Genomic DNA, 27256 nt, shown 5'->3' with positions numbered 1-27256 from the left:
GTGTTCTGATTGGGTGTCACCTTTCCTACATTGCGACAGTGACCACACTTTGAAAAATACTTGATTGGAAAGTGCTTTGTTGTGTCCTGGGCTTATGAAAGGTGCTATAGAAATGCAGAACTTCTTTTCTTTACCATTTAATCTTTTTCAACACCACATGTGCACTCTACCTGCTCTAAGACTCTGCCCACACTGTTAACTGTAGTGGAAGGATCTGGTACCTAAAGGGAGACTGAGTACAGCAATGTCCATACACTGATGTAAGAAGACACATGACCCCAAGCGGGGCAGTCTAGAGATAAGTGGCAATGTGCAAGTACCTGGAATAGAGTCCTCCCCATTCCTACTGTAAATACGTACATAGTTCATAGTAGATGGGGCGGCACAGTAGCACAGTGGTTAGCACTGCTGCTTCACAGCTCCAGGGACCTGGGTTCGATTCCCAGCTCGGGTCACTGTCTGTGTGGAGTTTGCACATTCTCCTCGTGTCGGCGTGGGTTTCCTCCGGGTGCTCCGGTTTCCTCCCACAGTCCAAAGATGTGCGGGTTAGGTTGATTGGCCATGCTAAAATTGCCCCTTAGTGTCCTGGGATGCGTAGATTAGAGGGATTAGTGGGTAAAACATGTAGGGATATGGGGGTAGGGCCTGGGTGGGATTGTGGTCGGTGCAGACTCGATGGGCCGAATGGCCTCTTTCTGTACTGTAGGGTTTCTATGATTCTATGAGTTCATTATTGTCAATAATTCCTTCCTTGTAACTTGTACAAGACAGCTTCATGGTGTCCAAGCAGTATCCTTTCATGTATAGCAACGACTGAACTTAATATGGCGGCAGCGGGCGAATCCATCAAGGCGGCAGAAATTTAAACTCAGGCCAGAGGACCCCACTGGATCCTTTGTGGAAGTTCGGATTCAATCAAGTTGAGCCAGCAGGGTGAGAGGAAATTCTTTTAAGTCCCAGACGATCCTGTTCTGTCAATCTTCTCATTAATCACATCAGACACATTCGCTGTCGTTAATTTCAGTCACTAGTCTGAACCCTGACTCAGCATGTGGTGCCTGAGTTCGGAACGCAACAAAGAAAACCCCCAGAAACCAGTTAAATAGCTGGCCAGTGAGATTTGTGTGCTCCCAACCTGTTCCCAAGCCACAGCACAGCGGCAGCGAGTGAGAAGTCCTTGGGCAGCCATCCAAACCTCCACCAATTTGGGCTCTCCTTCAGTGGGGCGCTGCCACCATGTTGAAATACATGCCAAAGCCCAGCAAGCACACACAAATCCTTTCCTTAACCACTGACACCACCTAGAAAACCCCTGGCTCTGTGATTGGAAAGGAGTTCTGTCATGTGCAGTCACTGATGATGATACTAGACAGAAGACCAGCACAGCATGGTTTATAACAAGTTCCTGATTACAGCATGGATGAAATCAAAAGCTGCAGAAAGGGACTCTCTGAATCTAAAGTAGAACCTGTGTGTTAATGAGTAGGCATACAGCAGCAGCATGGATCCACCCAGTGTCACCATCACAGTCCCAGCCTTTGCTCAGCTCAGCCTTCTTCCAAAGTTCCCTCCTTCTCCATTACAGTGCTTTAACCATTCATCCACCCTCTGGGCCTCATCCATATACCCTATTTCTGTCAGTCCCACAGCATGCCTCCTTTTATTCTCCAATCATTTAATCATTTCCCATTCTGATTCATGATGTATTTAAGGGGAAGCTGAAGAAACATGTAAGAAAGGAATGGAAGGATATATTAATGGGTGAGAGAGAGTTCGTGTGGAGTCTGTGGTCCACCCATATGGACCAGTTGGGGTGAATGGTATGTTTCTGTACATTGGATATAATTGTATGCAATTCATTTTCTTTTGTATGTGGATAGAGTAGTGGGTGCCTGGAACTCGTTGCCAGGGGAGGTAGTGGAAGTGGATACGGTAGTGACTTTTAAGGGGCGTCTTGACAAATACATGAATAGGATGGGAATAGAGGGATATGGTCCCCGGAAAGGTAGGGGGTTTTAGTTCAGTCAGGCAGCATGGTCGGTGCAGGCTTGGAGGGCCGAAGGGCCTGTTCCTGTGCTGTAATTTTCTTTGTTCTTTGTTCTTTGGATTGTACCCCGATTTTCCTGCTCTCTTTCCTGGTCTTCCTTCCCATGATGATGCAGACTCTAATAGATGTGAAAGATGAACACAGATGGAAGTGATTGTTATGCTTTCTGCCTCTGTTTACAGATTCTGGCCGCTTGAAATGCAATGGACAGGATGAGAATCATCAAGCGCCGGCTCTCCATGACCCTGCGCAGCAGCCGGCCTCTCGATGACTCCCTCTCCCAACTGGCTGAGCAGATGAGTCTGGAAGAGAATAACTCCAAGGACAATGGTAAGATGCCCAACCCTCCCCATCACTCAGCCCAGCATGCGTCATTCTGCCCTTTCTCAGTTGAGTAGACTTCCAACATTCTTGTCTGTGTTTGATTGCCCAAACCAGTGACTCAGTTTCCACCTCAGTGCTGGACTGGCTGAGTCAATTAGGTTCCCCACATGTGCAATGTACTCCAAAGAGGGAAGCCAGTTTTATTTTAAAATTTACAGACATGCTTTTAGTAGCAAAGAATGTGAGGAGAGCTAATTGAAATGTATAGATTTCTGGCAGGGTTGGACAGACTGGATGCAGGGATGTTGTTTCCTCTGGCTGGGATGGGGCTAGAACAAGGGGCCACAGTCTCATGATATGGGATAAGCCATTTAGGATTGAGCTTTCATCAGCCAGAGGGTGGTGAACCTGTGGAATTCTCGATTACAGAAGGCTGTAGAGGCCAAAACACTGAATATATTTAAGATGGAAATAGATTTCTGACTCTGAAGGTGTTAAGCATTTTGGGGAGAGGGCTGAGTATGGGGTTGAGATTGAGGATCAGCAATGATCATATTGAATGTTGGAGGAGGTTTGAAGTACAGAATGGCCTTCTCCTGTTCCTACACTGTGTTTAAATATTTGCAGTTGTGGTATGATTGAAGCTTTTGCAGAAATTTTGCAAAGCATATTGCCAATGTTGGTGTCCAAATCTTTCTCTAAAATTCCATTCAACAATTGATTCAATCCTCTCTGTGCTTTTAGAATTTTGATTCACTTTCTGACTTCAACAACAGCTACAATATTTCTGATTTTTCACAAAGTGTTGTCACTTGAGGTCCGGTTGAGGCCGTCCTCATGTGTGCGGAACATGGCTATCAGTCTCTGCTCAGCGACTCTTCATCATCCAATACTTCCCCGGAGTGAAGAAGCTACGACATCTTCTCCGGAGCCTTCAACATGTCATTGATGAAGACGAACATCTCGCCAAGGCCATCCCCACACCCTCACTTCTTGCCTTCAAACAACCGCACAACCTCAAACAGACCATTGTCCACAGCAAACTACCCAGCCTTCAGGAGAACAGTGACCACGACACCACACAACCCTGCCACAGCAACCTCTGCAAGACGTGCCGGATCATCGACACGGGTGCCATCATCTCACGTGAGAACACCATCTACCAGGTACACGGTAACTACTCTTGCAACTCGGCCAACGTTGTCTACCTGATACGCTGCAGGAAAGGATGTCCCGAGGCATGGTACATTGGGGAAACCATGCAGACGCTACGACAATGGATGAATGAACACCGCTCGACAATCACCAGGCAAGAGTGTTCTCTTCCTGTTGGGGGAACGCTTAAGCGGTCACGGGCATTCGGCCTCTGATCTTCGGATAAGCGTTCTCCAAGGCGGCCTTCACGACACACGACAATGCAGAATCGCTGGGCAGAGACTGATAGCCAAGTTCCGCATGAGGACGGCCTCAACTGGGATCTTGGGTTCATATCACACTATCTGTAACCCCCACGACTTGCCTGGGCTTGCAAAATCTCACTAACTGTCCTGGCTGGAGACAATACACATCTCTTTAACCTGTGCTTAACCCTTTCTCCACTCACATTGTCTGTACCTTTAAGACTTGATTACCTGTAAAGACTCGCATTCCAACCATTATTTTGTAAATTGAGTTTGTGTCTTTATATGCCCTGTTTGTGAACAGAACTCCCACTCACCTGATGAAGGAGCAGCGCTCCGAAAGCTAGTGGCTTTTGCTACCAAATAAACCTGTTGGACTTTAACCTGGTGTTGTGAGACTTCTTACTGTCATTACACAGGACCAGATCTAGGATAGCTTGCTCCCTCGTAGGTTCCAATACATGCTGTTCAAGGAAGCTATCGCGGATACATTCTATGAACTCCTCCTCAAGGCTGCCTTGACCGACCTGGTTTGACCAATGATATGTAGATTAAAATCCCCCATGATAATTGCTGTACCATTTTTACATGCATCAGTTATTTCTTCATTTATTTCTCACTCCACCATGATGTCGTTATTTGGTGGCCTATAGACTACGCCTTTCAGTGACATTTTCTCCTTACTATTTCTAATTTCCACCCAAATGGATTCAACCTTTTTTTCCATAGAACCTATATCATCTCTCACTATTGTCCTGATGTCACCCTTAAATATCAGAGCTACGCCACCTCCCTTACCTTCCTATCGGTCCCTCTGAACTGTCTGATACCCCTCGATATTTAACTGCCAGTCGTGACCATCCTGCAACGATGTCTTTAATGGCAACCAAATCATACTCGTTCGCAATTATTTGTTTCGAATGCTACGGACAGGAACAGAGAGAGAGCTGAGGGTGCAGGAACTGAGAGAAAGAGGGAGAGAGCTGAGGGTGCAGGAATAGAGAGAGAATGAGAGAGAGATTTTTGGGGTCGGACAGAGAGAGGACATGTCGCCTTTTCTTCGTGCTCTGCCACTTTTCTTTCGGCTCACGTCCAACCCTTGTTGCTCCCTGTGATGCCTTGTCTTTATCTTGTGGCTTGTTGTCTTCTTGCCTCCTGGTCCTTTTTCTTATATATTATACATTATTATCCGTGTTAGTTTTTTCTTGTGTGGGGTGTACTGTACTGTGGCAGAAGAGAAGGGATGGAGGTGGGGGAAAGGACAAAGGGAAACAGGGTGATGGTCTGCTTCTGTTGTATTTTAGGTGGTTGTGGGGAGGTGGTTATTGAGGTGGTGTGTGTTAGGAGGAGTGGGCTGCTAGGTTGGGTGTTTATGTGTTTCCGGGGGCTGGGATGGATGTCCAAGCGGGGTGTGTGTGTGTGTTGGAGAGTTGTTTTTTTGGGGGGGTTTCTTGGCTGGGGAGGTTCAGTGTCTGTTGCTGAGTCAGATTCTGTTTTTTCGGGGAAGGGGAAGGTTTTGTTAGTCGGTGGGCTACTGGGGGGGGTTGTAGTAGGTGGGCTACAGGGGGTGGGTGGGGGGTGGGGGGTGCAAGAGATCAGGCGGTGGGATGAAAGGTCCTGGGGGTTTCCTGATAGGGATGTTGGTGGGTAGGTTGTTGGTTGAAGGGTGGTTTGTTGTCCTCCCCTGTCTTGGCGCTTTTGTCTCCCGTGTCTGCCTGTTAGGATGGGCGGGGTGAGGGGGCTCCCAGAGCTGGTGGGTGGGCGGGGTGAGGGGGCTCCCAGAGCTGGAGGGTGGGCGGGGTGAGGGGGCTCCCAGAGCTGGAGGGTGGGCGGGGTGAGGGGGCTCCCAGAGCTGGTGGGTGGGTGGGGTGAGGGGGCTCCCAGAGCTGGTGGGTGGGCGGGGTGAGGGGGCTCCCAGAGCTGGTGGGTGGGCGGGGTGAGGGGGCTCCCAGAGCTGGTGGGTGGGCGGGGTGAGGGGGCTCCCAGAGCTGGAGGGTGGGTGGGGTGAGGGGGCTCCCAGAGCTGGTGGGTGGGCGGGGTGAGGGGGCTCCCAGAGCTGGTGAGTGGGTGGGGTGAGGGGGCTCCCAGAGCTAGTGGGTGGGGTGAGGGGGCTCCCAGAGCTGGAGGGTGGGGTGGGGTGAGGGGGCTCCCAGAGCTGGTGGGTGGGTGGGGTGAGGGGGCTCCCAGAGCTGGAGGGTGGGTGGGATGAGGGGGCTCCCAGAGCTGGAGGGTGGGCGGGGTGAGGGGGCTCCCAGAGCTGGAGGGTGGGTGGGGTGAGGGGGCTCCCAGAGCTGGAGGGTGGGCGGGGTGAGGGGGCTCCCAGAGCTGGAGGGTGGGCGGGGTGAGGGGGCTCCCAGAGCTGGAGGGTGGGTGGGATGAGGGGGCTCCCAGAGCTGGAGGGTGGGTGGGATGAGGGGGCTCCCAGAGCTGGAGGGTGGGCGGGGTGAGGGGACTCCCAGAGCTGGAGGGTGGGCGGGGTGAGGGGGCTCCCAGAGCTGGAGGGTGGGCGGGGTGAGGGGACTCCCAGAGCTGGAGGGTGGGCGGGGTGAGGGGGCTCCCAGAGCTGGAGGGTGGGCGGGGTGAGGGGGCTCCCAGAGCTGGAGGGTGGGTGGGGTGAGGGGGCTCCCAGAGCTGGAGGGTGGGCGGGGTGAGGGGGCTCCCAGAGCTGGAGGGTGGGTGGGATGAGGGGGCTCCCAGAGCTGGAGGGTGGGTGGGGTGACTTTTTATTCTTTGTGGGTGTTTTATGTTGTGGTGGATTTGCGTAGTATGTATCGGATTGTTGTGGGGGCACCTGGTTATTAGGTTTGTTTATGAGACTGTGTTTAAATCCAATGTTGAATGTTTTGGATTTCATTTTGAGGGAGGAAAAAAGAAAGGATGGTTAGACGTTTATATTTTATTAGCCCGGATTCTGTTTGCTAGTTATGATGAGGGTCTCTTATATTCTTTACAGTAATCACCTTTCTTGGGGTTGTTTCTTTCCTGTATAACCTTGTGTCCAGGTTCCTTTCCATTACTCAAGGTGATTCAGGGAGTCTGGAAATTAGCATTTTCTAGGCAGCCCCTTTTGTTAATTGTAATGAGTCAATCTGTAACCAGGTTTCTCCCATTGTTCCTGATGGTTGAATACTTAAAAATGTGCATTTTCCCCGGACCTGCCCATGGATTCTACCCAGTCACCATGTGGTCAGAGTATCATCCATGCAGAGTTAGACATTTATATTTTTGTTTTTAGGTGTTTATACTTCTCCAGGTGGATTAGTTCACCCCTTCTAATAGATTCCCATACGTGTCCAATTACCCCTTTTAATTCAGGTGAAACTAGAGCGATCCCTGGGCCATGTCTAAGACAATATATGAGGATCTTTTGTATGTGTTTTTTTTTATTTTAAATTTTTTTCACTCACTCTGGAGTTGTTGAAAGCCGAGTCCAGGGTTCATTTAGCTCCCGTTTGTTCCATGTCTGGGGCTGGCTACAGATAGTGTTTGCCCATTCTTGCCATCTCTCTCCAGTAGAACCGTAACTGAGGCTCAGTCTTGGCCTCTTGGCTTTGCATCCCGACCGGTTTCGCTGCTTTCTTGCACTTTATCAAGGGAGGGGGGAGTTAGTTTTGCCGTTCTTTGCTTTTTGTATCCTTTTTTCGACCCTTTTTGGATCTTGTCACCTCCAGCAGGTTCAGAGTGGGTAAAGGAAGTTCCCTCCCTGTACCTGTCCTGTATATGGGCTTAAATCCCACACCTTGCTATCCTCAAGTGGCAGGAAACATTTGCAACATCATTGGCTCCCTGTGGGTTTGGGATCGACCCCCTCCCACCCCTGAGTGACCTGGAGGCAATGTGGTGTGTTGAGTCAGTTCCTTGCATTCCATCCGTGGTGGGGTCAAGAGGGATACTTCTTTTTACCCTGGTGGTATCTTGTGCTGTGGTTGGATCTTGGTTTCTTTTGAGGGGTGTTGGTAGTGGATAAGTTTCAGTGATAAGCCTGGGTGCCTTATGTTCTTGTGTATGTTGTGGAAAGTGGCTTCTGGTACTTCTTATAGATTCAGGGAGGGGGGTTTGTTTCAGTGGGAAGGTTGAGGGTGGGTCGGACTGGGGGCTGGAGTGAGGGGAGGGAGAGGAGAAAGAGAGAGAGGGAGCGAATGGTCCAGGGAGGAGAGAGAGGGAGAGAGACAGAGAGGGAGTGAATGGGCTGAGGAGAAGAGAGAGAGAGAGAGAGGGAGGGAGAGAATAGTCCGGGGATGAGGGAGAGAGCGGGGAGAGAATGGTGCTGGGAGGAGAGAGAGAGGAACAGTGTGTGAGAGAGAGAGACCTGAGGGGTTAGGAGCAGAGAGAGAGAGCTTAGAGTGCAGGACCAAACACAGAAAGAGAGAGAGCTCAGGGTGCAGGAACAGAGAGAGGGAGGAAGAGAGAGGGAGCTGAGAGTGCAGGAAAAGTGAGGTAGAGAGAGCTGACAGTGCAGGAACAGAGAGAGAGCTGAAGGTGCAGGAACAGTGTTAGAGAGACACCTGAGGGTGCAGGGCCAGAGAGAGAGAGAGAGAGCTGAGGATGCAGGTACAGAGAGGGAGCTGAAGGTGCTGGAACAGAGAGCTGAGGCTGCAGGAAGTGAGAGAGAGAAAGGGAGCTGAGGGTGCAGGAACAAGGAGAATGAGAGAGAGAGAGCTAAGGGTGCATGGAGAGAGAGCTGAAGGTGCTGGAACAGTGTGTGTGAGAGAGGCTTGATGATGCAGGCGCAGAGCGAGATAGAGAGAGAGTTGAGGGTGCAGGATAGAGGGAGGGAGGGAGAGACCGAGATAGAGAGAAAGAGAGCTGAGGGTGCAGGACCAGAGAGAACAAGAGTGAGAAAGCAATGTCTGTAGCAACGGAGAGACCAAGGGGTGCAGGAACTGAAAGGGAGAGAGAGACAGAGAGAGAGGTGAGGCACAGGAACAGAGAGTGAGAGCTCTGGGTGCAAGAACAGAGAGAGAGAGAGAGAGAGCTGAGGGTGCAAGTACTGAGAGAGAGAGAGGGAGCTGACGGTGCAGGAACACAGAGAGAGAGAGGGAGAGAGCTGAGGGTTCCGGGACAGAGAGAGCTGAGGATGCAGAAACAAAGAGAGAAAGAGAGAGAGCTCAGAGTGCAGGAACAGAGAGAGAATTAGAGAGCTCAGGATGCAGGAACTGAGAGAGAGAGACAGAGAGGTGAGGCGCAGGAACAGAGAGAGAGCTCTGGGTGCAAGAACAGAGAGAGAGAGAGCTGAGGGTGCAGGAACAGAGAGAGAGAGCTGAGGCGCAGGAACAGAGGGAAAGTTCTGGGTGCGGAAACAGAGATAGAGGGACCTGAGGGTACAGGAACAGAGAGATAGAGAGAGCTGAGAGTGCAGAAACAGAGAGAGAGAGAGAGGGAACTGAGAGTGCACGAACAGAGAGTTGAGTTTGGAGGAAGAGAGAGAGAGTGAGCGCTGAGGGTGCAAGAACATAGAGAGAGAGGGACCTGAGGGTGCAGGAAAAGTGAGGTAGAGAGAGCTGAGGGTGCAGGAAGAGAGAGAGAGCTGAGGGTGCAGGAAGAGTGTTAGAGAGAGACCTGAGGGTGCAGGGCCAGAGAGAGAGAGAGTTGAGGGTGCAGGAAGAGAGTGAGAGAAAGGGAGCTGAGGATGCTGGAACAAGGAGAGTGAGAGAGAGAGAGAGCTGAGGGTTCAGAAACAAAGAGAGAAAGAGAGAGAGCTCAGGATGCAGGAACTGAGAGAGAGAGAGAGACAGAAGGAGAGGGACAGTGTTGTTGAGGGGAGTACTGAGATGCAGGCTGTTGGACTGGATGGGATTGACGTTCATAAGGAGGAGGTGTTAGCAATTCTGGAAAGGGTAAAAATAGATAAGTCCCCTGGGCCGGATGGGATTTATCCTAGGATTCTCTGGGAGGCTAGAGAGGAGATTGCAGAGCCTTTGGCTTTGATCTTTGTGTCGTCATTGTCTACAGGAACAGTGCCAGAAGACTGGAGGATAGCAAATGTTGTCCCCTTGTTCAAGAAGGGGAGTAGAGACAACCCTGGTAATTATAGACCAGTGAGCCTTACTTCTGTTGTGGGCAAAGTTTTGGAAAGGATTATAAAAGATAGGATTTATAATCATCTAGAAAGGAATAATTTGATTAGGGATAGTCAGCACGGTTTTGTGAAGGATAGGTCGTGCCTCACAAACCTTATTGAGTTCTTTGAGAAGGTGACCAAAGAGGTGGATGAGGATAAAGCGGTTGATGTGGTGTATATGGATTTCAGTAAAGCGTTTGATAAGGTTCCCCATGGTAAGCTTTTGCAGAAAATACGGACACATGGGATTGAGGGTGATTTAGCTGTTTGGATCAGGAATTGGCTAGCTGGAAGAAAACAGAGGGTGGTGGTTGATGGGAAATGTTCATCCTGGAGTTCAGTTACTAGTGGTGTACCGCAAGGATCTGTTTTGGGGCCACTGCTGTTTGTCATTTTTATAAATGACCTGGATGAGGGCGTAGAAGGATGGATTAGTAAATTTGCGGATGACACTAAAGTCGGTGGAGTTGTAGACAGTGCGGAGGGAAGTGGCAGGCTACAGAGGGACATAGATAAGCTGCAGAGCTGGGTTGAGAGGTGGCAAATGGAGTTTAATGCGGACAAGTGTGAGGTGATTCACTTTGGAAGGAGTAACAGGAATACAGAGTACTGGGCTAATGGTAAGATACTTGGATGAATAGAGGGATCTGGGTGTCCATGTGCATAGATCCCTGAAAGTTGGCACCCAGGTTGATAGGGTTGTTAAGAAGGCGAACAGTGTGTTAGCTTTTATTGGTAGAGGGATTGAGTTTCTGTGCCAGGAGGTCATGCTGCAACTGTACAAAACTCTGGTGCGGCCGCATTTGGAGTATTGCGTACAGTTCTGGTCGCCGTATTATAGGAAAGATGTGGAAGCATTGGAAAGGGTGCAGAGGAGATTTACCAGGATGTTGCCTGGTATGGTGGGAAAATCGTATGAGGAAAGGCTGAGGAGCTTGAGGTTGTTTTCGTTAGAGAGAAGAAGGTTAAGAGGTGACTTAATAGAGGCATACAAGATGATCAGAGGATTAGATAGGGTGGATAGTGAGACCCTTTTTCCTCGGATGGTGATGGCTAACATGAGGGGACAAAGCTTTAAATTGAGGGGTGAGAGATATAGGACAGATGTTAGACGTAGGTTCTTTACTCAGGGAGTAGTAAGGGCGTGGAATGCCCTGCCTGCAGCAGTAGTGGACTCGTCAACATTAAGAGCATTCAAATGGTTATTGGATAAACATATGGATGATATTGGAATAGTGTAGATTAGAGGGGCTTTAGATTGGTTTCACTGGTCGGCTCAACATCGAGGGCCGAAGGGCCTGTACTGCGCTGTAATGTTCTATGTTCTATGTTCTAGAAAGCTGAAGGTGCAAAAACAGAGAGAGAGAGAGCTGAGGGTGTAGAAACAGAAAGAGAGAGAGAGCTGAGAATGTAGGAAGAGAGAGTTGAGGGTGCAGGAAGGGAGAGAGAGAAAGACCTGAGGGTGCAGGAACAGAGAGAGAGAGGGACCAGAGGGTGGAGGAAAAGCGAGATAGAGAGAGCTGAGGGTGCAGAAACAGAGAGAGAGAGAGAGCTGAGGGTGCAGGAGCAGTAAGAGGGAAAGACCTGAGGGTGCAGAAACAGAGAGAGAGAGCTGAGTATGCAGGAGCAGAGTGAGAGAGACCTCAGGGTGCAGGAACAGGGAGAGAGAGAGAGGGACCTGAGGGTGCAGGAAAATTGAGGTAGAGGGAGCTGAGGGTGCAGAAACAGAGAGAGAGAGAGAGGTGAGGGTGCAGGAACAGTGAGAGAGAGAGACCTGAGGGTGCAGGAAGAGAGAGAGAGAAAGGGAGCTGAGGGTGCAGGAACAAGGAGAGTGAGAGGGAGCTAAGGGTGCACGAAGAGAGAGCTGAAGGTGCAGGAACAGTGTGTGAGAGAGAGGCTTGAGGGTGCAGGAGCAGAGATAGAGAGAGAGTTGAGGGTGCAGAGAGAGAGAGCTTAGGGGGTAGGAATAAAGAGTGAGAGCTCAGGGTGCTGGAGCAGGGAGAGAAAGAGAGAGAGCTCAGGGTGCAGGACAGAGAGGGAGGGAGAGATAGAGAGAGAGCTGAGGGTGCAGTAACAGAGAACAAGAGTGAGAAAGCAATGGCTGTAGAAACGGAGAGACCGAGGGGTGCAGGAACAGAGAGTGAGAGGGAGAGCTGAGAGTGTAGGAAAAGAGAGAGTTGAGGGTGCAGGAAGAGAGAGAGTTGAGGGTGCAGGAAGAGAGAGAGAGAAAGACCTGAGGGTGCAGGAAGAGAGAGAGAGAGGCAGCTGAGTGTGCAGGAACAGAGGGAGAGGGCTAAGGGTGCATGAACAGAGAGAACGAGAGTGAGAGAGCTTAGGGTGCAGAAACAGAGAGCAAAGGAGAGAGAGAGCTGAGGCAAAGAGAGAGAGCTTAGGGGGCAGGAACTGAGCGTGAGAGAGCTAAGGGTGTAAGAGCAGATAGAGAGAGAGAGAGCTGACGGTGCAGGAACAGGGACAGTGAGAGAGCTTAGGGTGCAGAGGCAGAGAGGGAAAGAGAGGTAGCTCAGGGTGCAGGACAGAGAGAGCTGAGGGCGCAGGAACAGAGAGAGAGAGATGGACCTGAGAGTGCAGGAAAGGTGAGGTAGAGAGAGCTGAGGCCGCAGGAACAGAGAGAGAAAGAGAGATGGACCCAAGGGTGCAGGAATCGTGAGGTAGAGAGAGCTGAGGGTGCAGGGGCAGAGGGAGAGAGAGCTGAGGGTGCAGGAACAGAGAGAGAAAGAGAGAGAGCTCAGTGTGCAGGACAGAGAGAGAGGGAGGGAGAGAGAGCTGAGAGTGAGAGGGACCTGAGGGTGCAGGAAAAGTGAGATGGAGAGAGCTGAGAGTGCAGGAACAGAGAGAGAGTGAGAGAACTCAGGGTGTAGGAACAGAGAGAGGGAAGGCGAGAGTTGAGGCCGCAGGGGCAGAGAGAGAAAGAGCGAGAGCTCAGGGTGCAGGACAGAGAGAGGGAGAGAGAGAGAGAGAGAAAGAGCTGAGGGTGCAGGAAAAGCGAGATGGAGAGAGCTGAGAGTGCAGGAACAGAGAGAGAGTGAGAGAGAGAGAGGGAGCTGAGGGTGCAGTTGCAGAGAGGGAGAGAGAAAGAGAGAGAGCTGAGGCTGCAGGGACAGATGGAGAGAGAGAACTCGGTGCAGGAACAGAGAGAGAAAGAGAGAGAGCTCAGTGTGCAGGACAAAGGGAGAGAGAGAGAGAGAAAGGTGAGGGTCCAGGAACAGAGGGAGAGAGAGAGAGACCTGAAGGTGCAGGGGCAGATAGAGTGAGAGAGAGAGAGAGAGCTGAGTTGCAGTAACAGAGAGGGAAAGAGAGAGAGCTCAGGTTGCAGGACAGAGAGAGGGAGGGAGAGACAGAGCGAGTGAGAGCTGTGGGTGAAGGAACAGAGAGAGAGGGGTGGGGGGGGGGGGGGACCTGAGGGTGCAGGAAAAGTGAGGTAGAGAGAGCTGAGGGTGCAGGGACACAGAGCAGAGGGTGCAGGAACGGAGAGAGTGAGAGCTAAGGGTGCAGGGGCAGGGAGAGACAGCTGAGGGTGCAGGAACAGAGAAAGAGAGTGAGCTCGGTACAGAAACAGAGAGAGGGAGGGAGAGACAGAGAGAGGGAAAGCTGAGGGTGCAGGAACAGTGTGAGAGAGAGAGACCTGAGGGTACAGGAGCAAACAGAGAGAGAGAGAGCTCAGGGTGCAGGAACAGAGAGAGAGAGGGGGAGCTGAGGGCGCAGGAATAGAGACAGAGTGAGAGCTGCAGGTGTCGCAACAGAACAAGTGAGAGAGTGAGCTCAGGGTGCAGGTCAGAGAGAGAGTGAGAGACAGAGAGAAAGAGTTGAGAATCCAGGAACAGAGGGAGAGAGAGAGACCTGAGGGTGCAGGAGCAGGGAGAGGGAGAGGAGAGAGAGTTGAGGGTGCAGGAACAGAGAGAACGAGAGTGAGAGAGCTGTGGGTGCAGGAACGGAGAGAGCTAAGGTTGCAAGAACAGAGAGAGAGACTGAGAGAGCTGGGTGTGCAGGAATGGAGAGAGAGAGAGAGAGAGAGCTCAGGGTACAGGAGCACACAGAGAGAGAGCTCAGGATGTAGGAAGAGAGAGGGAGAAGGAGGGGTGAGAGAAGGAGATGGAGGGGTGAGGGTGCAGAAACAGAGAGAGAGGGAGAGAGCTGAGGGTGCAGGAACAGGGAGAGAGAGAGACCTGAGGGTGCAGGAACAGGGAGAGAGAGAGAGTGAGGGAGAAGCTGAGGGCACATCAACAGAGAGAGAGAGCTGAGGGTGCAGAAAGAGAGAGAGAGAGAGCTGAGGGTGCAGGTACAGTGTGAGAGAGAGAGCGACCTTAGGGTGAAGAAGCAGAGAGAGAGAGTGCTGAAGTTGAAGGAACAGAGAGAGAGGGAGCTAAGGGTGCAGGGAGAGAGAGAGAGAGAGCTGAGGGTGCAGGAAGAGAGGGAGAGCTGAGGATGCAAGAACTTCTGTTAACAGTGATGTGTGCAGAAATGGCTCCAGTGGCTGTTCACTGAGCGATGTTCTGTAATCGTAGCATTTCTTTCAAGACCTCTCCCCTGAGATGTGAAGACCTGTTATTTGTGACTGTTTTTCTCAACTCTTTTGGAGTAACTTGCCTCACTATTTGTTTGGTATTTGAAGTGGTTATATCTCTGCTGGTGGAACATCCTGTGAGCTGTTGTGATGTAAGCAGAGGGGTATGCTGTCTCCTGGGGATCTTTCATTTTGAACTTGGGTGAGCAATATCTCCCAAAAAAAGCTGCATTGTGTTTGACGTTAACCCTCGAGCGTGGCCCCTTGTTAGTTTTAATTTTGTTCAATTTCACGATTAAATCTTAACAAAGGGAAAACTGATGACAAGGGTGGGATTTTTTAAAAATTGACCGGATTCTGAAAAAAATCCAACACTTTGGATCAAAAACACAATCATTGGCAAGGAAAGAAACTGCCAATGGAAAAAAGGTTTAGAATAAAACCATGAGAAAACAATAAATTTTTTTTAAAAAACTTACCATTTAACTAAATGTTTGGACTGCCAGGCTGCGGAGACTGCACACAGGGTGAAGTGAAGTGGGTGCAGGAACGGAGACGCACTGGACTGTGAGATCTTTAAGATGCTGCTACTGGGAATGAGGGAAAATTCCAGGCACGATCCAATCTGTGCATTGTTAGACAAATCTGTTGCAGTGTCCAAGGGTAATTTGAAATTTTATTTGAGATTTTACAAATTCGAAACAAGAACAGAAAAGAGGGGGAGGAGGGTATGTGAAGGATGTATAGAACCTCAGAACCGGTGACCAAAATGGTGGGCAAAGGTGGCACCATGGATGTATTTGTTGAAGGTTTTGAGATTTGGAGCTCATATGCAAAAAAATTCCAATATTAGGTGAGATCTTATCAAAACAATTGCCAGGATGCCCGATATGCAGTGCCATGTGCCTGGTGGGCACTGCCAAGCTGGCACTGCCCTGCCATTACCCGACTACCCGGGGGCTTCAATGACCTCCAATCCCCCCGGCGTGGTCATCATGTCTGGTCCCCGCTGCTGGGGACCATGAGTCATTCCCGTCGGTGAGAAGCTGGAAACAACTGTGCCAGGCATGTCAGCCATTCATATTTAAATTGGCTTTGCGTCCAGGGACATATGCAAAACATGGGAAAATGGCTTTCACCACGAGATGCCTGGCGCGAAAGCCTTGTGCACTGTCCTCCCGGCTCACTGTGCCGATCAACCAGAACAATGGGCCAGAAAGATCATGCTCGTTATCACCAAGCAAATCAAATACCAGATGATCTAAAGGTTGTAACATTTCTCAGTTTAGTAGGATGCAAACATTTACATCACTACAAAATCTGGTCCATCCAGCAAAACCAGAAGTTAAAACCTACAACAAACTGACGCAAGTCTTAGAGAAGCATTCCTCACCAAAACTACGCAGCATTGCAGAAAGATTTGGGTTCCACTGCTGAAGCAGGAGGAAGGCAAAAGCATTTCAGGTTGTGGTGACTTTACGAAGGTTAGCTAAATATTGTGAATTTGATGCGATGCTTGATGATACGCTTTGTGATCGGTTGGTATGTGGACTCCGAACTGAAGCTGTGCAGAGAAACCTGCTAACAGAAAGAACATTGAAATCAGCAGTGGACATTGCAACGTCAATGTAGCTGGCTGCTGAAGAGACTTCACAGATAGGAGCTGGAGTGAAGATCTACAACACAGATAAATTGAAATCAATCTGCAAAACCACAAGCTTGTCTTTTTAGTACATGGTGTTCACAATGTTTTTGGGTGTTCCCAGATGGTAGGCTAGTCAAAATGGAAGTGGATACTGGGGCTGCAGTATCATTGATATCTGAGACAATCTATAATCAGAAGTTAAAGCATCTGCCGTTGAAATCATCAAAATGTTATCCTACGGATATACACAGAAGAGGTTGAAGTACTGAAAGGATACATTAAGGTAAAAGTGGAATTGAATGGACAAACAGTGGCGTTATCTCTACACGTTGTCCATGGGACTTTTCCTGTTTTATTCTGTAGAGCATGGTTGCGAAACATTAAATCAACTGGGGAGCTGTAAACTAACTGGTCGATGGAAAAACTGACCGACAGAAACCTCTGGATAAGTACAAAAGTGTGTTTGAAATGTCTTTGAAATCTCATTGGGCTCTGTGACTGGAGTTGAAGTCCAATAGAAAATTAAGCCCAGCAGTATCCCAAAATGTCTCAAAACCAGAACCGTCCCACACTCCATTAGTTCAAAGTCAAAGAAGAACTAGAAAAACTCGTCCAAAAGGAGTCATTGAACTAGTTACTACAAGTGCTTGGACTGCACCAATAGTGCTTGTACTAAAACCTGATGGCTCAGTAAGGATATGTGGAGATTTCAAGTTGACAATTAACCCTGTTCTATGCATTGATCAGTATCCACTACCGCTGATTGAAGACTTATTTGCTGGACTATCTGGAAGCCAGGAATTCAGTAAACTAGGCATACCTACAAATGAATGTAGCTGCAAGATCACAACTGTTACTCACTACCATGACATACAAAAGTCTGTTTCGATACAGGAGACATCCATTTGGGATAACCTCCACATCTACTCTATTCTAGAGATCCATGAGTCAAATTCTGAGTGGGCTAAATGGTGTACAGACTTATTTAGATGATATACTTGTCACAGGTTCAAATGAACATGAGCACCTGGACAACTTGGAAGCTACATTGGAACGTTTGCAAAAACATAATCTTTGGATCAAAAAGGAAAAGTGCGACTTTTTCAATACATCCATAAACTACTTGGGCCACATCATCGATAAAGGTGGTTTGCATAAGGAATGGAAAAAGATGATAGCAATTTCAGAAGCACCACTTTCTCAAACAACTCAAGAACAACTTCTTCCGTCAGACTTTTGAATGGACCTACCTTGCATTAAGTTGATCTTTCTCTACACCCAGCTATGATTGTAACACTAATTCTGCACTCAATCTTTTCCTTCTCTATGAACGGTATGCTTTGTCTGTATAGCATGCAAGAAACAATACTTTTCACTGTATACTAATACATGTGACAATAATAAATCAAATCAAAATGTGACACAATTAGATTGTTTCTCAGAGTGATGAACGGTTATTGTAAATTGATTCCAAATTTAGCAACGCAATTGATGCGCTATCAATAAGGCGAAAGACTACCGATATGCCAATATAAGTGTAGGCTTTTATTCACAACAGAATCAGGAGCAGATCCCAACAATTAACCGACCTGGACTGAACAAGGGGGAGGAGACAGCCACCTTTATACTAGGTGCTGAGGGGAGGAACCAAACTGGAAGGGGATGTGTCCAGGTATGACAAACACACACAACGGTGGTCCATATAGGACAAAGGCACAATTGAGGTCCACCACACAATTGAAGCCACTACACACTTCGTTATGTTTTCAACAGGCATGGCATTGGACAAAGGAATGCAGAACAGAGTGTGAAGAGTTAAAAGAAGCCTTTAAAGAAGTCAGAGCTATTGGTTCACTTCAACCTCGAGCCGAAAGTACAACTTCCTTGCGACCCATCACCCCGTGGGGTAGGCGGGGTTGTCTCGCACATCATGCCTCGGGAGAAGAGCGACTGACAGCCTTCGCTTCACAAACTCTTCCCAGCATAGAAACAAATTATGCTCAGCTGGAAAAAGAAGCTTTGAATGTTCTATTCGGAGTAAGAAGATTTCATTGCTACATTTACGGGCATCATTTTAGACTTTTGTCGTATCACCAACCCCTTGACGACAATCTTCGGGCCGTATAAAGACATTCCTTCTTTAGCTGTTCGTAAGTTACAGAAATGGTATTTAATATTATCAGCACATGCCTACGATATAAATTTTCAATCAGAGCAACATGCATCTGCGAATGTTTTGTCAAGATTGCTGTTACAAATCAAGCAAGAACCCAAAGAAAATGTCATCAACAACCAATATTTCTCACAAATGGATAGTGTATTAGTGACTTCTTCGCAAGTTCAGAGGCACACAAGAACCGACCCAGTAATGGGGAAGGTTAGGGATATGGTTCTCAAAGGAACAAAAACAGAAGGACATCGTAAGGATCCAGAATTCAGGCCTTGCATCACAAGAAAACTTGCGTTGACAGTCCAGAGTGGAGTTTTACTGTGGGGAATCGGAGGGATTATTCCCCCGTGCTTGCATGGAAAAATTCTTGAATAGCTGCACAAGGGCAGGTGTGGTGAGAATGAAGGAACTGGCATGTGTTTATTGGAGTGGCACTAATCGATGAGAAAGTGGGCAATGTCAATCCTGTGTAAAACTAAGAAATACTCCACCTCCACAAACCTCACATCCTTGGGAATGGCTGAAACAGTGATGGCAGAGAACACACATTAATTATGCTGGTCCAATCAAGTGACACATGTTCATCGTAATTGTAGATACACATTCTAAATGGCCTGAAGTAGTGATTATGAAATCCACAACAGCCAAACAGACGATTGAGAAACTGGATGAAATATTTGCGAGATTTGGTAGGCCAGAGAAGATCTCAAGTGACAATGGGACACAATTCACTTCCAAGAAGTTCGAAGACTACATGAAAGGAAATGATACAACACATCATGTCGGCACCATGGCATAGTGGTTAGCACTGCTGCCTCACAATGCCAGGGACCTGGGTTCAATTCTAGCTTTGGGTCACTGTCTGTGTGGAATTTGCATATTCTCCCCGTGACTGGTTTCCTCCCACACTCCTAAGACATGCAGGTGGATTGGACGTGATCAATGCATGTGGTTACAGGGATAGGGCGGGGGATGTGGGTCTATGTAGAGTGCTCCTTCAGAGGCCTGGTGCCAACTCAATGAGCCAAATGGCCTCCTACTTGATTGTAGGGAATCAATGGTTCTATGGTTCTATACCATCCATCCACAAATGGATTGACCGAACGATTCATATAGTCGCTCAAGCACTCAATCCAGGCAACAAAGGACCTGGGGACATTGCCAAGATGAGTAATTAACTTCCTGATATCATACAGAAACACTGCACAAGCAATGACACAGAGTTCACCAGCGATGCTGCTTTTAAAAAGAAATCTAAGAATCAAGTTTGACCTTTTGATACCATCTGAAATTCTTAGTTTGTCAAATGACGACAAAAAACACAGATTGCGAGGAGAGGATAGAACTCTAAAAAGAGAGTATTTACTCAGGGAGAATGGGTACAAGTGAGATGCTACATGACAGTGAAAATTGGATAACTGCCATTATCCTCGCAAAAACATGTCCAATTGTGGGCTTTTGAGGTACCTCCATCTTGGACCTTGGACAAGCAACATCTAAATGTGTTTGACTTTAACTCCTCAGTACTTTTCTTTTTGTTGAATTTCCCAGTCAATATTTAACAGCCCTTTCTTCTCTGCCAGGTGCACATTCACTCACGTGTTTTGGTCTTCATCCAATCACAGCCTTTCTGATTGTAAGTTCCTGCTCCTCACTGGCTGTCTGTTGTGTCCCTGGCACAGCTATGATTCCTCAATGTGATCACAGAGGCTGAGACTGGAGTGGCGATTGTGGTTTTGGCCCAGAGTGCATTGTCATTGGCACCTCACCCTGAGGCTGATGGGAAAGGCCGGCTGTTCTCAGTGTCGATTTCCTGTTTGCAGGAATAGTGCTGAGTGTAAGGGTGCATCATATTCCCAGCAACAGCTGAATGTTGAGCACCCAAGCTTTTGATCTGGTTTCCAGTGAGGTGAAGCAGAGGAATCGCACAGCACGATCTCACAAACTCTCTGGAGATGAGTGACCAGTCACTCAATATTCAGCTAATAGGAGTAAGAAAAGTTTGATTTAACAGCTTATTGAAAATGCAGCATCTCATTAATGATTGCATTAAATCATTGAGGTAAAATGGGCAGCTCCGAGCAGATTGTGTGGAGAGGATAATGTGAAACATCAGCAGCTTATAGATCAACACACATCCCCACACTTCCTGATGCAGCTCAGTAAGGTTCTGTCTGCTGCTCGACTGATACAAATGGAGGTTCTATAACACAGGGTGGCACGGTGGCACACCGCTGCGTTCAATTCTGGCGTTGGCCTTTTGGCTAAGATCAAGTGTAGATGGTTTACCACGGTTGGAGAACCGTGAAACCCTTCTTTGAGTCTCCATCGCTCTGGTGGGAAACCATCAAGGATAACACCAAGAGGTTCTTCATCCGCAAAAGGGTTCAGAAGGCCAGGGAGAGACGGGGGGAAATGTCCCAACTCCAGAAAAGCATGCAGAATCTGCTCCAACTGCAGTTGATGGGGGTTGATGTCAGGGAGGATCTCCAGGAGGTGAAGAGCCAGCAAGCCTCACTCTTTGCCTTGGAGGCCTCCAAGGTCATCTACTGATCCAGGGTCCACTCCGTGGAGCAGGATGAAACAAGCTCGCGTTTCTTCCAAAAGGTGCACAGAGAAACCTCTGTGATCAGCAGCCTGAAGGAAGAAGATGGCTCTGTAAGGTCATCACAGTCTGACATTCTGAGGATCTGCAAATCCTTCTATGCTGGACTGTATGACTGAAGCCAACAGACAGCACGGCCTCCCAGTCTTTCCTGTCGTCTATCACGCAGGTCTTAGACGACGGCTAGTGGGAGAGCCTGGACAGACCGTTATCTCTGGATGAGCTGACAAAGGCCGTCGAGTCCTTTCAGAAGGGTAAAATACCCGGAAGCAACAGCTTACTCGGCGTTGTGGGACTTGACGGGCCCGGACCTGCTGGAAGTATACGCAAGTATGCTTCTGGAAGGCAGCATGTCAGAATCCATGAGGAAAGGCATCATCACCCTCATCTACAAGCAGAAGGGGGAAAGGGAAGAAATTAGAAATTGGCGACCCATTTCACTATTGAACGTGGACTATAAACTTCTAGCCAAGGTCATCGCCAACCAGGTCAAGTCTGCTTAAGGTTAGTGATCCATCCTGATCAAACCTGTGCTGTACCCGGCAGGAAGATCTCTGATAGTCTCGCGCTACTCAGGGATACGATCGCCTACGTGCAGGACAGGCAGGTGGATACCTGCCTCATCAGCCAGGAGAAGGTGTTTGACAGAATATCGCACAGCTACATGATGGATGTGCTCTCCAAAATGGGCTTTGGGGAGGGAATCTGCAATTGGATCCAACTGCTCTACACAGGCATCAGTAGTGCAGTTTCAATCAATGGATGGGAATCAGATAGGTTTCAGATCAGGTCTGGAGTCAGGCAGGGCTGCCCTCTCTCCTCCGTCCTTTTTGTGTGTTGGATTGAACCCTTTGCCGAGGCCCTCAGAAGGGACCCAGGCATCAAAGGGTTACAATCCCAGGCAGCGGAGGCACGCAGGTCAAAGCCTCCCTGTACATGGATGACGTGGCTGTCTTCTGCTCGGACCCCTCGTCTGTTCGCAGGCTCCTCCAAGTCTGTGAGCCGTTCGAGCTGGCCTCAGGAGCCAAAGTCAACCAGGGCAAGAGCGAGGCCATGTTCTTTGGGAACTGGGCTAACAGATCCTTTATCCCCTTCACCGTCAGGGCAGACTGCCTCAAGGTGCTGGGGATATGGTTCGGAGCGGCAGCGGCATGCGCCAAAAACTGGGAAGAGCGCATCGCCAAAGCAAGGCAAAAATTGGGCTTGTGGGAGCAACGCTCCCTCTCTATCACCGGAAAAAACCCTGGTGATCCAGTGCGAGGCACTGTCCGTGTTGTTGTACGTGGCGCAGGTCTGGCCAATCCCCAAATCCTGCGCAGCAGCAGTGACCCAGGCCATCTTCAAATTTATCTGGAGATCAAAGATGGATCGTGTCCGGTGGGAAACGATGCACAAATCTCTAGAAAACGGAAGGAAAAATGTTCCCAACGCCACCCTCATCCTGATGGCCACCTTTGTGTGCGGCTGCATCAAGCTGTGTGTAGATCCTCGGTACGCTAACAGCAAGTGCCACTACTTTTTGAGGTTCTACCTGTCCCAAGTGTTGCAGAGGATGGGTCTGGCCACATTGCCGCGGAGTTGGACCGTACCGCAGCACATGTCCTCCGTGGAGAAATTTTTCTGGAAACACACCTTTGACCACATGGCGATCAAGCAGTGGTCAGCACGTAATGTCCTTGAGACCCTGAGAGAAAAGGAGACGGTGGATCCTGTCGGATGGTTCCCTGAGCAGACTGTCAATGTCATCTGGCAGAATGCCTCATCACCAGAACTCACAAACAAGCACCAAGACCTGGCTTGGCTGGTGGTGAGAAGGGTACTTCCCATCAGATCCTTTATGCACGCTCGAGGTCTCAACACCACCGCACGCTGCCCTCGAAGCGGCTGCGGGGCTGATGAGACGGTCGCACACCTCCTTGTGGAATGTGCCTTTGCAAAGAAGGTCTGGAGTGAGATGCAGTGGTATTTGTCGCGGTTCGTCCCGAGCAGCTCGGTGACGCAGGACTCTGTGCTCTATGGGCTGTTTCCGGGGACGCACACCGAGACAAACATCAACTGCTGCTGGAGGGCCATCAACTCGGTGAAGGACGCACTTTGGTCCGCCCGAAACTTGCTGATCTTCCAGTTGAAAGATTTGTCCTCGACCGAGTGTTGCAGACTGGCAAGGTCTGAGGGACGCGCTCAAGCTTGGGGCAGCCGCCGCAGCAAAGGCACAATGGGGAAAGGCCACCGTGTAAAGCCTTTCAACCGAGGCAGACCGAGGGCCCGGTAACTGTAGAACTCCCTCGGCCTGCGTAACTGTGTGCTAACCTGAAAAACAACAGCACACAGTAAAACCTAATGAATGTATATAGTTTCAAGTACTGAAATGTAATGAATGTAATGTCCTGTAAATAAGCATCGTGTAGTATTGGAAAAATGACTGGTCTTTTTTTACACTGTTTGTAATTATCGGATATGTCGTTTTGCAATGGCTTATTTGAGTTTTTTTTATGAATAAAGTATATTTTTGAAATTAAAAAAAGTGTAGACATATGATCCTACACTTGATGGAAGTCAGTGAGGTTACACTGAGGCTTCATTTGAAGCAATTTTTAAAAACGCCATCTAGGCCTTTTGGCTAAGATGAAGCTCAGATCAAGCACTGGAGGGGGTGTAATGTCTGCTTCTATCCGCTTGGATCTTGTAGATCGAGCCCAAGACAGGAAAAGTGGGGTCTGTCTTGTCAGCTTAGATCTGTAATGTCTCCCTTGTAGGCACTTTGATTGGACCAATTTGGTTTTTGATTGGATATAAAAAAAATTTAAATTCTGGCCTCGGGTGACTGTCTGTGTGGAGTTTGCACTTTCTCCCCGTGTCTGCGTGGGTTTCCTCTGGGTGCTCCAGTTTCCCCCCACACTCCAAAGATGTGCAGATTAGGTTGATTGGCCATGCTAAATTGCCCCTTAGTGTCAGAGAGATTTGCAGGGTAAATGTGTGAGGCTACAGGGATAAGGGCTGTGTGGGATTGTTATCGGTGCAGCCTTGATGGGCCGAATGGCCTTTTTGTGCAATGTAGGCGCGTGCATACGATCATCCAGAAATCCTCCAGAGGAGCAGGAGTCCCCTGGGACATTTGCCAAATGTTACACTCTACCCCTTCCTCAGCTCAATTCCAATCACCCCCTCCTCTCATACCTGCCCCTGAATCACTCCCTCCTATCTGCTCCCCCCCCGATCACCCCTGTTGTCAGAACCCCCCTCAACACCAAAATCACCCCCTTGTGTCAGACCCCTGTGAATCACTACCCCGGAAGACACGGCAATTCCACAGATGATTTACTGCTATATGGATAAGTCTGCGTAGCTGTAGCTCAGACGGGGACTTTGAAAACAGCAGAAGGTGAGGGGTTAATCGTGCGGATGAGCCCTGGCTAATTACTGTGTTTACCCCAGTCCAACGCCGGCATCTCCACATCATAATTCAGTTTACACAATGTCTGTGAACACCAGGTGTAAGCCCTGCTGAATCTCCAGGGAGGAGATTGAGGTTGTGTACAAACCACATTGAAAGGCACAGGTACACTTTCAGGGGAGTGTCACAAGGAAGTGAACCAGAGCATTCAAGTACCTCTGAATGGAACTGAAACAGTGGCAGATTGAGAGGGGATTCTGCTGTTGCAAAGTTGGTGCTTGTAAAATTGCATGGTCCCTTTAAAAAAGGTGGTGTTTCTCTGTGTTCCGAAAGTTTAAAAAAAATGCAGATGCAGATTGGGTCCCAGACTGAAACATTTGTATCAAAGGCCAAACAGCAGGGTTGCCTTGGTAACAAGCTTCAGACCTTTGGATGTTTTGAATTTAGTCTATCAGTTTAAATTAGGCACTTGGATGCCAGCAACTTATCAGATTTGAGATTGATGTTTTGATAACCTGAGAACCAATCATATTGTAGGGGATGTGGATTATGTCATCACAGGTATAAAAGAACAGGCAGTGGGACAGTAAGCAGAGACAGCAACTGCCCTCTGCTACAGCTCATAGCGTCATCTCGATAGCAAAGAAGACAGACTATTCCGGAAGGTGACAAACCTGGTTGTAATTTAGAGAGTGACTAAAATTCTTTTTTTTTGTTAATAAGTGGGAATTGTATTTATCTAAACAGCATTCCATTAGAATAAGAGCAAATTACTGCAGATGCTGGAATCTGAAACCAAAAGAGAAAATGCTGGAAAATCTCAGCAGGTTGGCCAGCAGGTTCCATTAGAATAGTGTTTTGTTCAGTTTGTCAATAGTTTAGTTAACTTGTTTACGGTTAGATAAATAAGTTAGATAAATAAATTGTTACTTGTTGATTTTAGAGAGAGTGTTAGGGAGTTACCTTGATTTAACCACTAAAAGTTGCTGAAGCGCAGATATTACCCCTTCACACTCACTTGAACAGATTATAAAGCGAGGTACTCCTCTTTGAGTGGTTAAGTGTTAGTTCTCAGAGGGGGATCCACCTCCGCTTCATAACACTACAGAGAATTTGACACCACAGCCAGCGCAGGACTTCCGCTTTCCAGGCCACTGAAGATGGGGTATTACTATCTGAGACACAGCCAGCTGCATCAGCACAGTCTGCAAGATGCTGGAGGCAGGGAGAGGACAGAATTGAACATTACTGTACCTGACCTGTCACAACTCCAGGCTGCAGGATGGGTCCTGCTGTCCCTGCAGTAGGTGACAGAGCTTTGCACCCCCCTCATCACCTCCTCCCCAAGGACACATCCCTGTCACAGCAAGGTGACTTTACCAGACATACAAAGAAGTACTGACCATTTTATAACTGACTACTCATTCCCTGGGTAAAAGAGCAATCTGGGGTCAGTCATTCTTTAACATGGGTTTATCCAGAGAACACTGGCACAGAATCCCTTTTCCTCCCCACACAGGTGTAAACCAGTTCTTGCGCATGCTTCAGAATAATGCCCTTTGCTCAGTTAGTAACAGCTGCTCTCACTGACATTTGGAGTGTGTACTTCACTGCGACAGGATGTAACATTTATAACAAGTGAATACAGACAGAACATGTCAGAAACATACATGGAAATTAGGAGCAGGCCCTTTGAGCCTGCTCTGTCATTCATTTTCATCATGGTTGATCACCAAATTCAATATCCTGATCCTGCTTTCACCCCATACCCCTTGATCCCTTTAGCCCCAAGAGCTATATCTAGTTCTTTCTTGAAATCACACTCTACTACTTTCTGTGGTAGTGAATTCCACAGATTCACCTCTTCCTGGGTAAAGAAATCTCTCCTCACCTCAGTTCTAAAAGGTTTGCCCCTTATCCTCAAACTATGACCTCCTAGTTCTGGACTCCCCCACCATTGGGAACAATCTAATCCTGTTAGAATTTTATAAGTTTCTATGAGATGCCCTCTCACTCTTCGAAACTCCAGTGAATATAATCCTAACCGACTTAGTCTCTCCTCATATGACAGACCAGGAATCAGCCTGGTAAACCTTTGCTGTACTCTCTCTATAGCAAAGACATCCTTTCTCAGATAAGGACACCAAAACTGCACACACTACTCCAGGTGTGGCCTCACCAACGTCCTATACAATTGTAGTAAAAATCCCTATCCCTGGACTCGAACCCTCTCGTTATGAAGGCCAATATGCCATTTGCCTTCTTTATTGGCTGCCTGCTGTACTTGCGCACTTACTTTTAGTGAATGATGCACAAGGACACCAAAGTCCCACTCAGTGGCCACCTCTCTCGATTTACATCCATTGAAATAATAATCTGCCTTCCTATTTTTGCTTCTGAAGTGAATAACCTCTCACATTTATCCACTTTATACTGCATCTGCCATTCATCTGCCCACACACTCAGCCTGTACAAATCACACTGAAGCATCTCTGCATCCTCCTCACAGCTCACCCTCCCACCCAACTTTGTGTCATCTGCAAATTTGGAGATAATACATTAAGTCCCCTCATCCAAATCATTGATATATAGTGTGAACAGTTGGGATCCTAGCACAGATCCCTGCAGAATTCCACTAGTCACTGCCTGCCAATCAGAAAAAGACCCATTTATGCCAACTCTTTGCTTCCTGTCTGCTAACCAGCTTTCTATCCATCTCAACACACTACCTGCAATCCCATGTGTTTTAGACATAGAATCATAGAATCCCTACAGTGCAGAAGGAGGCCATTTGGCCCATCGACCACAATCCCACTCAGGCTGATCACCATAACCCCATGCATTTACCCTAGCTAGTCCCCCTGATACTAAGGGGCAATTTAGCAATAATGATTTTCCCTTTGTAAATCCATGCAGACTTTGTCTGATTATACCACTGCTTTCCAAATGTTATGTTATGAAATCCTTGCTAATGGACTCTAGCAACTTCCCCAGTACTGACGTTAGGCTCACTGGTCATAGTTCCCTGTTTGCTCTCTATCGCTCTTTTTGAATAGTGGGCTTACATTAGTGGCACGGCATGGGCCGG

At 48.4% G+C, this 27256-nt stretch overlaps 1 protein-coding gene across 1 annotated transcript in view; it reads left to right on the top strand.

Moving 5' to 3' along the window:
- The first annotated feature begins 2250 nt into the window (after positions 1-2250).
- The window catches only part of LOC144484548 (cyclin-dependent kinase 16-like), a 168741-nt gene continuing 143735 nt past the window's right edge, over positions 2251-27256 (top strand). The window contains exon 1 of the mRNA XM_078203054.1: positions 2251-2377. Coding sequence (XP_078059180.1) covers positions 2251-2377 — 127 coding nt within the window. The remainder of the gene's footprint in view (positions 2378-27256) is intronic.

The sequence above is a fragment of the Mustelus asterias genome, chromosome 3 (assembly GCF_964213995.1).
Source record: "Mustelus asterias chromosome 3, sMusAst1.hap1.1, whole genome shotgun sequence".
NCBI classification, from domain to species: Eukaryota; Metazoa; Chordata; class Chondrichthyes; order Carcharhiniformes; family Triakidae; genus Mustelus; species Mustelus asterias.
The sequence above is the reverse complement of the archived record's forward strand: the minus strand, read 5'-3'. Positions and strand labels throughout refer to the sequence as shown.